At 42.0% G+C, this 14,610-nt stretch overlaps 1 protein-coding gene and 1 non-coding gene across 2 annotated transcripts in view; one reads left to right on the forward strand and one right to left on the reverse strand.

The window, feature by feature from the left end:
• Nucleotides 1-2,580: 2,580 nt before the first annotated feature.
• Nucleotides 2,581-14,610, reverse strand: part of LOC138429540 (cytochrome P450 3A24-like) — a 71,194-nt gene continuing 59,164 nt past the window's right edge. Inside the window, exons 11-14 of the mRNA XM_069571185.1 lie at nt 12,108-12,268; nt 8,689-8,915; nt 6,175-6,337; nt 2,581-2,789 (exon numbers count right to left, since the gene is read on the reverse strand). Of these exons, the coding sequence (XP_069427286.1) occupies nt 2,694-2,789; nt 6,175-6,337; nt 8,689-8,915; nt 12,108-12,268 (647 nt within the window). The 3' untranslated portion in view covers nt 2,581-2,693. The remainder of the gene's footprint in view (nt 2,790-6,174; nt 6,338-8,688; nt 8,916-12,107; nt 12,269-14,610) is intronic.
• TRNAC-ACA (transfer RNA cysteine (anticodon ACA)) lies at nt 3,934-4,005 on the forward strand. The gene has a single exon. It is a non-coding gene; the product is annotated as a tRNA-Cys (tRNA).

Raw genomic sequence — 14,610 nt, forward strand, 5'->3', positions numbered from 1 at the left:
TCTTCTGTGTATTTTGTTACCTCTTCTTAATATCTTCTGTTTCTATTAGGTCCATACCATTTCTGTCCTTTATTTTGCCTATCTTTGCATGAAATATTCCCTTGGTATCTCTAATTTTCTTGAAGAGGTCTCTTGTCTTTCCCATTCTATTTTTTCTCCTATTTCTTTGCATTGTTCACTTAAAAAGCATTTCTTATCTCTCCTTGCTATTCTCTGGAAATCTGCATTAAGATGGGTATTGGGTATATCTTTCTTTTTCTCCCTTGCCTTTTGCTTCTTTTTCCTCAGCTATTTTGTAAAGCCTCCTCAGACAACCATTTTGCCTTTTTACATTTCTTTTTCTTGGGGATGGTTTTGATCACTGCCTCCTGTACAATGTTACAAACCTTGGTCCATAGTTCTTCAGGCACTCTATCAGATCTAATCCCTTGAATCTACTTGTCACTTCCATTGTATAATCAAAAAGGATTTGATTTAGGTAATACCTGAATGGCCTAGTGGTTTTCCCTACGTTCTTCAATTTAAGTCTGAATTTGGCAATAAGGAGTTCATGATCTGAGCCACAATCAGCTTTCAGTCTTGTTTTTGCTGACTGTATAGAGCTTCTCCATCTTTGGCTACAAAGAATATAGTCAATCTGATTTTAATATTGACCATCTGGTGATGTCCACGTGTAGAGTTGTCTCTCCTGTTGTTGGAAAAGGGTCTTTGCTGTGAACAGTGGGTTCTCTTGGTAAAACTTTGTCAGACTTTGTCCTGCTTCATTTTGTACTCCAAGGCTAAACTTGCCTGTTACTCCAGATATGTCCTGACCTTCTAATTTTGCATTCCAGTCCCCTATGATGAAAAGGACTGGTGTTTTGGAATTCTTTCTAGGTCTAGTCTTATAGGTCTTCATAGAACATTCAACTTCTTTGGCATTAGTGGTTGGGTCAGAGACTTGGATTACTGTGATACTGAATGGTTTGCCTTGGAAATAAACTGAAATAATTCCACCGTTTTTGAGATTTTACCAAAGTACTGCATTTTGGACTCTTCTGTTGACTATGATGGCTATTTCATTTCTTCTAAGGCATTCTTGCCCACAGTAGTAGATACAATGATCATCTGAATTAAATTTGCCCATTCCTGTCTGTTTTAGTTCACTGATTCCTAAAATGTTGATGTTCACTCTTGCCATTTCCTGTTTGACCGCTTTCAATTTACCTTGATTCATGGATCTAACAATCCAGGTTCCTATGCAATATTGTTCTTTATACCATTGGACTTTACTTCCACCACCAAACACATACACAACTGGGTGTTATTTCTGCTTTTGCTCAGCCTCTTCATTCCTTCTGGAGCTATTTGCTCTTCTATAGTAGCATTATCCATAATATATTTATTTACTCGATCAATCCCCCTTTATGTAGCTATTGCCACTCAAACCCCTTTCTACTCATGGTGCCCTCCTCATCCTCCTCGGACCTCCACACCCTCTTTAGGCTCTGGCTGCCCTGGCCAGGCCGCTCTTCAGGGTGGACACTCCTTTCTCCTAGCCTATGTTCCCACACCCATGCCAGGCTGCTGTTTCTGTGGATACTTTCCCCACTCTATGCAGTCTCCAACTCGGAGCCACTGAGCCCCCCTTCTTGGCCCACACCCTGGAGGTTAAGGCTGTCAGCCTTCTGTGTGCCCCCTAATGGCTTTAGGACTGGACTATCCAGGAAATCCCTAGCAAGGAAGGGGTTGTGGATGGGAGGGGCAGAAAAGGGGAAGGAAGGGCTGTGTGCAGCTTCTGATATCAACTGAAACTGACCAGTGGCTGTAGCCTTTCTCTCCAATCAACTGACCAATCAACCATCTTATATTCCATGTTCATTGTGTTAAGACAGTTGGGAGTTGAGGGTGGAAAACAAAGACGCTTCAAAAAAAAATCTGTTTCCTGCCTTCCAGAAATATCAGGGGAGATGAGATGAAAATTGTTAATCAAAGCTAATAGTATACATGTATCTGTTGTTATATAAAATATGAGCTCAAAAAACATAGATTTAAACTATGAACATACTCTGTAAGAAATGGGCAAAATCACTGTGGATTAATTCTTACCTATGTAATACATCAAAGAGCAGTTTTGAAAAAGGTCCCACCCACCAGGGATTGTGATGGTCAAAAGTATTTAGTCACTGGCTCTCCCTGATTCCATTGTACACATTCCCCCTAAAGGGCAGGATGTATTAAAAGTATCAAATAATACTTTTGTAAAGAGTTGTTTATAGAGTTGCTCAATAGAATATTTGATTTGGAATATATAAAATAAAACCTGTGATATAGAAATAAATGTCAGAACTTCAGTCACCACAATAATTCTTGTTTTCATTAATTTGCTGATAAAACTGTTGAGACATTCTCTTTCTTGATCAGTGCTCTGGAGTAGATGTTACTAATTGCAGGTGGGTGGAGATGGTCCTTTGAGAATCAGATAAGCTGAGTGTACATACCCAGCCCTCATTAGTCACCTCTTTCATGTTACACAGTATATAAAAACACAGACACTGAGAAAGCTAAACAAATGTGCAGATACCCTAGTCATCCAGCAAGTACAATAGAAGAAGCCCATCTTTATTTCTGAGTTTTACCACAAAGTAAATCAAGTCCCCTGAAATTCTGGGACACAGCTCCTTGAAGAACAAAGCTCAGGTCTTTAGGGAAAGTCAGGCTCCACTTATGGTTCCATCTCTGAGCACAACCTTTAGAACAACAGGTTTTTCCGGTCTTAAAAGTCCTTGGCTGCTTATCTTCAAGGGGATCTGCAACAGTTCAGAGAACCAATGAATGAAGCACCGCCAACAAGAGAAGCCAAGTAGACGATGCATTTCAGACAATAACGCTTTACAGCAATATACAAGCTACTTGTAGCATCGTGTATTTTTTTATTTTTTTTTAAACTACCAATTCAATGTGTTCAACAGCTATAGGGAGGGGCAAGCTGCCAATATTTCCTTGATTCAATTTTAATAGATTATGACTTTCAGAAAATTGGTCTGTTTAACGTGTTATAAAATATATGGGCACAAAGTCATTTCTAGTACTCCCTTATTATTCACTTAAAATTTTTTAAAATTCCAATTTATTGAGATATAAATGATTTATGGTATAAATATTTGACTTACATATATAATGAAATTACAGCCACAATAAGTTTAGTTAACATCCATCAACTCATAGAGATAGAAAAATAAAAAATAATATTTTTCTCTCATGAGCACTTTTAGGATCTATTCTCTTCTACTACATAAAAATGTCTATAATTTTACGTTAAAATTTATGCTTAAAATTTTATATTTTTATTTTAATTGTATTAAAAATGTCTACAAACTATAATCATCACATTTTATGTGACAGCCCTGTACTTATTTATCTATAACCAGAAGTTTGTACCTTTTGATCACTTGCATCCAGTTTCCCTTCTTTATCTTTGATTCTCTGTACTTACTCCATAAGTTATCTCAAGACTAGATAGTGAAAGCATTCATTCATCATTCACTGCACAAAAATATCGACTGAGCGCTATGCCTATGAAGCATTATGCCTGTTTTTTAAAACATCCCCTGGTTCCAAGTGCAGGGCAAAGGGTGAAGTTCTGATAACCTACAGTGTTCTGTCTGAGATTTTTAGCCCCTTTCCCAGTCACTCCTTCTGGGTTGGGGAACCAACAGAGTGACCTTCTAACCTCAGCTGACTGAAGGACAAGCAAGGAGCTGTGGAGGGAGAAGCCCCAGCCCATGGGGGATTGGGTGGAGCTTGCAGGGGCATCTGCCCTTCCCAGGGGTGCCTGAGGCCCCCTTTCTCTCAGGGCTGAGTCCCCTGTGTGTGTACACTTACAGGACGCCCACACAGATGCCTGCAAGTGAAATGGAAACATCTTTATCCTCCTCTTCCCTGAGAAAGACTTCCCTGGTGGCTCAGATGGTAAAGCATCTGCCTACAATGCGGGAGACCCAGGTTCAATCCCTGGGTTGGGAAGATCCTCTGGAGAAGGAAATAGCAACCCACTCCAATACTCTTGCCTGGATAATCCCATGGATGGAGGAGTGTTGTAGGCTACAGTCCATGGGGTCGCAAAGAGTCGGACACGACTGAGCAACTTCACTTTCACTTTCCCTGAGAAAGCTACTCAAAGGGAGGAGCTGCTTATTAAATGTATGACTCCTAGAAATAAGCCTTATTTTAGGGCCATGCTTGAGATGAATCAATGCCAATTGTTCTGTGTGTGCCTCAGAGAGTGATTCCAGGTCTTGCTACAACTGCAACAAATTGTTATTTTAAACTTTCAAACATTTACCCTCCTACACTGTTGGTGGGAATGCAAACTAGTACAGCCACTATGGAGAACAGTGTGGAGATTCCTTAAAAAATTGCAAATAGAACTACCTTATGACCCAGCAATCCCACTGCTGGGCATACACACCGAGGAAACCAGAATTGAAAGAGACACATGTACCCCAATGTTCATCGCAGCACTGTTTATAATAGCCAGGACATGGAAACAACCTAGATGTCCATCAGCAGATGAATGGATAAGAAAGCTGTGGTACATATACACAATGGAGTATTACTCAGCTGTTAAAAAGAATTCATTTGAATCAGTTCTGATGAGATGGATGAAACTGGAGCTGATTATACAGAGTGAAGTAAGCCAGAAAGAAAAACACCAATACAGTATACTAACACATATATATGGAATTTAGACAGATGGCAATGACGACCCTGTATGCAAGACAGGAAAAAAGACACAGATGTGTATAATGGACTTTTGGACTCAGAGGGAGAGGGAGAGGGTGGGATGATTTGGGAGAATGGCATTCTAACATGTATACTATCATGTAAGAATCGAATTGCCAGTCTATGTCTGACACAGGATACAGCATGCTTGGGGCTGGTGCATGGGGATGACCCACAGAGATGTTATGGGGAGGGAGGTGGGTGGGGGGTTCATGTTTGGGAACGCATGTAAGAATTAAAGATTTTAAAATTAAAAAAAATAGTACAGTATTATAAAGTAAAATAAAGTTAAAAAAAATTAAAAAAAAAGAAACAAACTTTCAAACAGTATGCATTTTCCCTGCAGACAGACACACAGACATACATAAAACAAGCAAGAACACAAATGACATTTGATAAATTTTAAAATTCAAACTTCCACAAAATTCCATATTTGTGTCCAAGAGCTCTGATCAACTGCAAGTCACTCCTTAAACATTTGCCCAATGACGTCAAGACACCACTGAGCGTTTATGAAAGCAATAAAATGAGGGGACAGAGTTGAAGACCTTCTTAGGTATAAAGGAAATAAAGGAACCAAACTGGCTGGTTCAGGGTCAAAGTATTGTTAGGTGGTAGGACCCATGATGCCAGCCTGTGATACCTGTACACACAGCAGAGGGGGCAGTGGGCTCTGGCCTGGATGCGCAGGCTGCATGGAGGGACTCAGGACTGAACTGGAACTCGAAGGGGGAGGATGGACTGTAGGGTGGACAGGAAGGACACACAGTCATTCTGAGAATGCAAAGGGAGCCCAGCTGGATGGCAGCAGGATCCCTGGCAGGTGAGGGGCTGTGGGAGCCCTTCCCATCCGGCAGAAATGCTTTCACTCAGGGATCACTGTGGCTGCACAGAAGGATCAGTGGGGGTGCTCTCAATGCCACACTCTGGGGAAATTATTTTAGAGAGTCTGAGGTGACCTCGGCATAGGGATATTGGTCCCCAGTAATTTACTTCTTTATACAAACAGTGGCTGAGAATCGCTGTCAGGAGAGCTTCTGTAAGTTCCCATGGAGAAGGGCATCAGTGAAAAATCATGACATGGTCATCTCTGCTCTCACAACTTTGTACGACATTTTCCTCCCTTCTAGTGGGCGTGACCCCAAATTGTAAAAGTTGCTCGCGTTCACTGGACTTGGTGTAGTCATGTCGTGCTATTGCACTGACTCTAGATGACCTTTACAGTTGGGTCTCTATGAAGACTTAGCCCTCCAAGGCTGGTTGGCAATTAAAGGCCACAGATGGCTTCAAACAGATTCTCTGTCTCTAAACTAAACTGTTGTTTGAATAGATCACAATCTTATAGACACAGAGAGATACATCTCACTTAAAAAATTCTCAGTAAAACGCTATGCAGAGTGAACTGCTAACCTGTGTTTCTTTACAAGGTTTGAAGGAGAAGTTCTGCAGGACTCTGACGACAGCAAGTTTCATGTTCATGATAGCAAACCTCATGCCAATGCAATTTCGGGGTCCAGTTCCAAAAGGCAGGTAGACGTAAGGATTTATGTTGTCCTTGTTCTTCTTACTGAACCTGGATCCACAACCGTAGATGAAAAAGTCAATGGAACAGAAAAGTCACAGAAATTCCAGGTCTGAGGTTTTAACTTAAACCCTCAACCAGTAGCATAAGGGAGACTCCTGTGGGCAGATGACTGAATCCTGCTGTGGTGATTTTGCTGTGAGAAAGGTAAGCCCCAGGGCCTTCCCATTTTCCAGACCCCACAGGAGAGTTCAGTCCTGGCGAGCAGATGAGATGAAGGATGTTTAAAGAAAATGCATCTTTAAATATGAAATTTACATTCAGATTGGTGACATGCTCAGGCTCTGAAAGACAGGCAATGAGACTGATTGTAGGAAGAGTGGGTTCCTGCCTCCACGAACACTGACATTGGTCACGTGCCCAGAGACGAAGGAAGCAGGAGAAAAGTCTCTGAACATTTTAATTGTTAGTTTTCAATTGCTTCCCCTTCCCCTCCTTTTGTGTATGTGTGTCTCTTCCTCTCACATACAGAGAATGTTGAGGTCAGTAGATTTATGTGGGCATATGACTCTACTCTGGTTCAATCACTGATTTCTGTGTCTGTCATTTCCACAAACCTTTAAAGTCCTTGATGGTTAGACCTCTGCTCAATTCAAATTTGACTCCTTAATATTTGAATATATTAAGGAAATATGTGGATTTGGGGTAAGTAATAATGGCATTGTGGTTCTGTGTATTTTAAAGAGTCCCTATTTTGGAGACTACTCTGGACTATTTACAGACAATGTGATTTCAGATGCACGGAGAATTAGTCGAAGGGCATCATGTGAGTCGTGCAGACCTGGCTGATGGCTGTTGAGCAGGGAATGGACACAAACGGATACATTAAACATGATTCATAGACATTTGCCTATAGAATATATAGTGTATATGTTCAAAACTCTTAATAATAGGCTTTAACATTTGGATTTCTCACTCCCTGGCCCAGTCCCTGCCAGGTGAGCACTATCTCTCTGCATGATGGCTGAATGAATCAAAGGGAGGTACAGTGAGTGGTCTCTGATTTCAGGTTCCTGAGGTTGCAGGAGGGGGAGCTACTGAACTTGAGAGAGACACTGAGGTTCGCTGGTCCAGGACGGAGGACTTGGTGGACTCTGACTCTTCTTTCAACAATGTTACATGTACAGGTTATGCTAGCACTAAGGACACCGGGGTGAAGAAGACACAGTCCCTGCCATCAGGGAGCTTATAGTCAGGGGCTCATAAAGGGCTAGATCCCAGCTAGGGTGCTAAAATCTTCAATCAAATTTTGCTCACCATAAAATAAATGGGAGAGCATCAGCTCTTTCCAGAGTCCAATCTGTGCCCAAACCAGATCCTGACTCTGAATTCCCAGAAGACAATATTAACCCCTCCAAGGAGAAAGTCTAGACATCTAGAGACCAGAGGACTTCTCTCCGAAAGGTCACCAAACACTGAGGCAGAAGGGAGCTGCTCAGGTCTGCAGCCACAGACTGAATGAGGGCACCTGTGTCTCCATCCTCACTGAGGCTGCTGGAATCACCTGGGATGAGACCGCTAGGTCCTCAGCCTACAGTCCCACAATAATAATAGAGGAAACAGTAGCCAATGTTTAAAGCAATGGAAATATGGGAATGTTGGTGATGAATTCAAAGAACTAAGGAGAACAGACAGACAGACTTTAAGGAATAAAAACCAATGCAACTAAAATAATATAGCTGTTAAGTAAATTATAGCAGATGCAAGATATATAAATATATTTTAAAAACATAGAATGTTGTTTATAATTTACTGTTAAATAAAGAAAGCAATTGAAAATCAGACTATATGTAATGCCATTCCAAGTTTTAACAGTGGGTATATGCATAGAAAAATGTCCACAGGATTTACATTTCACTATTAGTGAGACCTATCTTAAGTTATTGGGCTTCCAGGGTGGCTCAATGGTAAAAAATCCACTTGCCAATGCACAAGATATGGGTTCAATCCCTGGGTCAGGAATATCTCCTAGAGAAGAAAATGGCAACCCACTCCAGTATTCTTGCCTGGAAAATCCCACAGACAGAGGAGACTGGTGGGACGCAGTCCATGAGGTTTCAAAGAGTCAGACACAACTTAGTGTCTAAACAACAGCAAAGCTTAAGGTGTTGAGAATGTACAGAGCTAAATACTTTTGCTCTAGTTCACGGTTGGTAAAATTTTTAATTTTAATTATTATTTAATCAAATAATATTCTTGGAATACGAAAAGACATTTAACAATAAAAAAGGTATAAAATAAAGCAATTATATAGTCACACATTTGTTATCCATAATGAGAGTCGTTAGAATACGCTCTGAGCAACTAGATCAGAGAGGGTCCCCTTCCCTAGGGTCTTGTACCTTTCAGGACGGAACTCCTCAGGCTCTGGCCAGAGCTGTGGGTCTCTGTGAAGCACGGAGATTGGCACCATCACTGTTGTCCCTTTGGGAATGGACACCCCATGGATTTCCACATCCTTCTTACAGAACCTCTCAAGTCTAACAGCAATTGGAAACATTCTGAGAGTCTCATTCACCACCATGTCAAGATACTCCATCTGTGCCAGGACATCGTAGGTTGGAGGTGCCTAGGAAGAAAGAAATAGATTTTGATAAATTAAGATATCAGATCAACCTTCAACTCCATCTATGTAGGCCTATTGAAATGTTAGGAACTCCAGGGGATAATTTAAATTGGTAAAGAACGTTAGCATTTAGAGACATTTTACATGTCATTTGACCTCTCAGCGCCCCTTGAGATGGGCAGTAGTCATGGCAATGGAAGAACATTGGAACAGGTCTCTAAATAGTTTGTGAAACACCACAGGTTATCGTGGAGCGTATCTTTTCTCTCATGAGAACAAATGTGACCAAGGGTTAGGACCCTTACTCTTAAGTGAAATGGGCCACAGTCAGTTTCTTTTCCAAAGTGAGGCCACACATCTCTACCAAGGAAAGAGCGTATAACAGAGCAAATCCCCTATTCAACGTGAAGGTTCTTAGTTGAAGACTCCTGACCGCTCATTCTCTTCATTATACACATACAGTCTGGAAACAATATATGAAAACTCCATAAATAATTGGGGAGAAACAAGTTCCTTTCTAAACCAAATCCGCAAATGAAGAGTATGGATGAGAACACAATTTCAGATGCAGGGAGGTTACAAGAGGATCAGAACCCCACCGTCTGCTGCTAGAAGGGTCCTTATTATCCCTACAAGTGTGACCCTAAGGTCTGAAGGTCTAAACAAGCAACTCCAGCTCCATGGTCCAGCTATCTGCACGCCACAAAGAACTCTGGTTTGGGCTGAGATCTGAGACCAGTGGGGGTGATACGTGGCTGTCACGTGGGGTTATAGTTAAGGGGAAACATTGTAGAGGGTAAGAGTGGCTCAGGAGCCAACACCCCGGATCACAGCTTGACTAGATCAGCACCACGCACACGACTAGTGCCTGGAAGTATTTCATCTCCCTGTAGCTCAGGTTTCTCATACGTTACATGGAGACAGATGGAGCTGACCCTCCAGAGGGTAGCGTGGCAGAGACACTCACTGCTCACCCAGCATCCATGTAGTCCACATGTTTCCCAGCCCACTTGAAGTTATGGAAAACCAGCTTTGCCAACAGGCTGTGAACTGAGGCAATTATGTCAGTTCAGAGACAAATCAGTTGAAAACGCAGTAAGCAACTCTAGAGTTCCTTATTCCACAGAAGACAAGAAGGCCTTATGTTTCAGATAAGGCAATTATAAGATGGTAAATGCTCTGAGTCAGTTTTCCTGAGTGACTCTGTGAAGCAGAGCTGTCCACTCCATCCTCCACTAACAATCCATGTTCAGTGTGTACACGTGGGTGATGGAAAACTTTGCTATGAAAGCCCCTGAGATTCCAGGGCTTGTCTGTTACTGAGGCATAAGCTAGCCTCTCCTGACTAATAAAGAATTTCTTGAAAATTAAACACATTTTTAAATAGAAAGTATTTAGAACAGACATATAAAGTAAGAAGCACATATTAGCCAATAATACTAGTATTATTAGTATTCTTATAAAAGGAGAGAATGCAATGCCTTAGCTAGCCTTGGTCTGTTAGCAGCCTTTCAATCTTCTTGTAATCAAAAGAATCCCAATATGGGGTTTACCAGAGAAGAAAGTCATCTCTAATTTATGCAGGCCCTACAAAGTATTTGAAGGACCTAGGATTCGAAAGGACATAAGACTTGTCCAAAAGCAGTCAGATCTCATACTTGTGTCCTCTGCTTCCTACCGTATGTCCTTTCTTGTACAGCAAGCTTCACCTAGTCTAAAGTTTACACTGGGCAGCAGACTGAATTAATGGTCCCAATTCTCCACCATTATTTGTGTCCATTCCCTTCGCCATTACCTCTGTGATGCCCTCCCATCCTGACTCAGGTTGGTCAGGTGGCTCAGTGGTTTGAGCCAGTGGAATATTGGCTATGTGTGATGCTAGCAGAGTTTTGAAAGTCACCCATAGGATTAGGCCTCTTGCTCATGACATCTACTGCTGCCCTGAGAAGCAGACAGGTAGAGATTGAGACATGTGAGGAGCATGTGTGGAGCCGAGTCAGTCCAACTGTTAGGGAAAGCACACTGACTGAAACCGCCCACCCTGGCCAGGTGCCGTAGTAATTGTTTGCATGAGTTGTTTTATGACAGAAGGTCCTGGTTAGGAACACAGAACTAATAAGCCACCACCAACTGGAACAGTTCAGGAAAGGTCAAAAGGAGACATCACATGTCCAACCACCTCCCAGAATCCTTCTCTCTGGCACCCATCTTGGCTGAATAAGGCATGTACCACCAGGAAGGACTGAGTCAGAATGATTGGCTAAAGACAACCCGGGAACTAATCCCATCACTGTAAAACCCGAGACTGCAAGACTGGCAGAGCTGTTCTCCTGGGTTCCCTTACCCTCCTGCTCTCCACCTGGGTGCCCTTTCCCAATAAAATCTCTTGCTTTGTTAGCACATGTGTCTCCTCAGACAATTCATTTCTGAGTGTTAGACAAGAGCCCCGTTTCGGGCCCTGGAAGGGATCCCCTTTCCTGCAACACAACCACTTAGCTAAGGCCAGCCTAGCTCTGCCACAGACCACAGCCCAGACCACAGCAAGTCCAGCCAATATCAACAGATAACTATGCAGACACCATAAACTTGGGTAAACTCTGGGAGATAATGAGGGACAGGGAAGCCTGGCATGCTGCAGTCCATGGGGTCACAAAGAGTCCGACACAATGTAGTGCCTGAACAACAAATGCAGACACCAGAGAAATAGATGGTTCCTGCTAGATGCCACTGAAGTTCTGTGCATGTTACTTGGTATTATTCTGATAACTGATACCTCAAGACCAGCACTTTTTTCAAAGCACTTATATTGCTGTGAGTAGCGCGAAGTACTTATGTTCTCTCCCTTTGCTTTGTATCTTTTAGATCTTTCCTAAATGTGCTGTGTTCAATCCCAGTCTTCTGTGAGTCTTTGCAATCCCATGAACTGTAGCCCACCAAGCTCCTCTGTCCATGGGATTTCTATGGCAAGAATACTGGATTGGGTTGCCATTTCCGACTCCAGGGGATCTTCTCAACCCACGTATCAAACCCACATCTCCTGCATTGGAAGAATTGGATTTTTTTTTCCACTGCATCACCTGGGAAAGGAGGTAAATGATTTGATGCTTATGCTTTGGGCAGAAATCTCCTAAGAAGTGGTGAGAAGACAATCATGCTAAGGCTTCACCTTCCCCATCTCTGGGTATCATCACTCACCTTATTGGGGAAAGTCGCATCAATCTCCTCCTGCAGCTTCTGCTGGACATCAGGGTGAGTGGCCAAAATATACAGAAGGAAGGAAAGAGTACTGCTAGTGGTCTCATAGCCGGCAAAAATAAAGATAACACTTTGGGCTATGAGTTCTTGGTCAGAGAGAGCTAAAAAAAAAAAAAAAAAAAAAAAGACATTTTAGGTAAAGCACGGCATTGTAAAAACCATAGCTTAAATGATGAGACATTCCAGTGAAACTCCCGAACCCCCAGGGGAAATCATGTAAAAGTAATTCAGAATCAAACTGAGAGTGATTTCCACCCTGTGTCTCTCACAGAGCCAAGAAAAAGCCAAGAACTGTCTTGATCCAGTTTTTCCCAAGTCTCTACTATTCTTGGCCCTCTGTTCCTGCAATGCCACCCCCCACCAACACAGCTGGGTAATTTCAAGAGACAGCACTTCTGTCTAACGTCTACAGTATTATCATTGTGGCCTTTAGAGAACTGTAAAAGAACTTTAGCTCCAAGTAAAATGGAGCAGCATTTCCTTCTAGAATATTTCAAATTATTTTAGTTAAGGCACAGCTTGATTTTTTTTTGTGAAGGATACAATAATAAAGCTACATGGTCAGTTTAGTTCAATCGCTCAATCATGTCCGACTCTTTGCAACCCCATGGACTGCAGCACGCCAGGCCTCCCTGTCCACCACCAACTCCTGGAGCTTGCTCAAACTCATGCCCATCGAGTCGGTGACTCCTGCCTTCAATCTTTCCCGGCATCAGGGTCTTTTCTAAAGAGTCAGTTCTTTGCATCAGGTGGCCAATTTATTGGAGCTTCAGCTTCAGCATCAGTCCTTCCAATGAATATTCAGGACTGATTTCCTTTGGGATGACTGGTTTGATCTCACTGCAGTCCAAGGGACTCTCAAGAGGCTTCTCCAACACCACAGTTCAAAAGCATCAATTCTTCGGTGCTCAGCTTTCTTTATAGTCCAACTCTCACATCCATACATGACTACTGGAAAAAACACAGCTTTGACTAGATGGACCTTTGTTGGGAAAGTAATGTCTCTGCTTTTTAATATGCTGTCTAGGTTGGTCATAGCTTTTCTTCCAAGGTGCAAGCGTCTTTTAATTTCATGGCTGCAGTCACCATCTGCAGTGATTCTGGAGCCAAAGAAAATAAAGTCTCTCACTGTTTCCATTGTTTCTATTTGCCATGAAGTGATGAGTCTAAATGTCATGATCTTCATTTTTTGAATGTTGAGTTTTAAGACAGCTTTTTCACTCCTCTTTTACTTTTTTCAAGAGGTTCTTTAGTTTCTCTTCACTTTCTGCCACAAGGGTGGTGTCACCTGCATATCTGATGTTACTGAGATTCCTCCCAGCATATCCTGATTTCAGTTTATGCTTCATCCAGCCCGGCATTTCGCATGATGTACTCTGCATAAAAGTTAAATAAGCAGGGTGACAAAATACAGCTGTGATATACTCCTTTCTCAGTTTGGAACCAGTCTGTTGTTCCATGTCCAGTTCTAACTGTTGCTTCTTGACCTGCATACAGATTTCTCAGGAGACAGGTCAGGTGGTCTGGTAATTCCCATCTCTTTAAGAATTTTCCTCAGTTTGTTGTGATCCACACAGTCAAAGGCTTTGGTGTAATCAATAAAGCAGATGTTTTTCTGGGACTCTCTAGCGTTTTCTATGATCCAACAGATGATGGCAATTTGATTTCTGGTTCCTCTGCCCTTTCTAAATCCAGCTTGAACATCTGGAAGTTCACAATTCACGTACAGTTGAAGCCTCACTTGGAGAATTTTGAGCATTACTTGGCTAGCATGTGAGGTGAGTGCAATTGTGCAGTAGTTCGAGCACTCTTTGGCATTTCCTTTCTTTGGGATTGGAATGAAAACTGACCTTTTCCAGTCCTGTGGCCACTGCTGAGTTTTCCAAATTTGCTGGCATATTGAGTGTATCATTTTAATAGCATACTCTTTGAAGATTTGAAATAGCTCAACTGGAATTCTGTCATTTCCACTAGCTTTATTCATAGTGATGCTTCCTAAGGCCCACTTGATATCACATTCCAGGATGTCTGGTTCCTGGTGAGTGATCTCACCATCGTGGTTTTCTGGGTCTAGAAAATCTTTTTTGTATAGTTCTTCGGTGTATTCTTGCCATCTCTTCTTAATATCTTCTTTTTTTTCTGTTAGGTCCATGCCATTTCTGCCCTTTATTGTGCCCATCTTTGCATGAAATATTCCCTAGTTATCCCTAATTTTCTTGAAGAGATCTCTAGCCTTTCCCATTCTATTGTTTTCCTCTATTTCAGTGTCATATCTTTTTGCTTTCTCATACTGTTAATGGAGTTCTCAAGGCAAGAATACTGAAGTGGTTTGCCATTCCCTTTTCCACTCAGACCATATGGTCAGTTCAGTTCAGTTCAGTCACTCAGTGGTGTCTGACTCTTTGTGATCCCATGAATTGCAGCATTCCAGGCCTCCCTGTCC

The sequence above is a fragment of the Ovis canadensis genome, chromosome 24 (genome assembly GCF_042477335.2).
Source record: "Ovis canadensis isolate MfBH-ARS-UI-01 breed Bighorn chromosome 24, ARS-UI_OviCan_v2, whole genome shotgun sequence".
Lineage (NCBI taxonomy): Eukaryota > Metazoa > Chordata > Mammalia > Artiodactyla > Bovidae > Ovis > Ovis canadensis.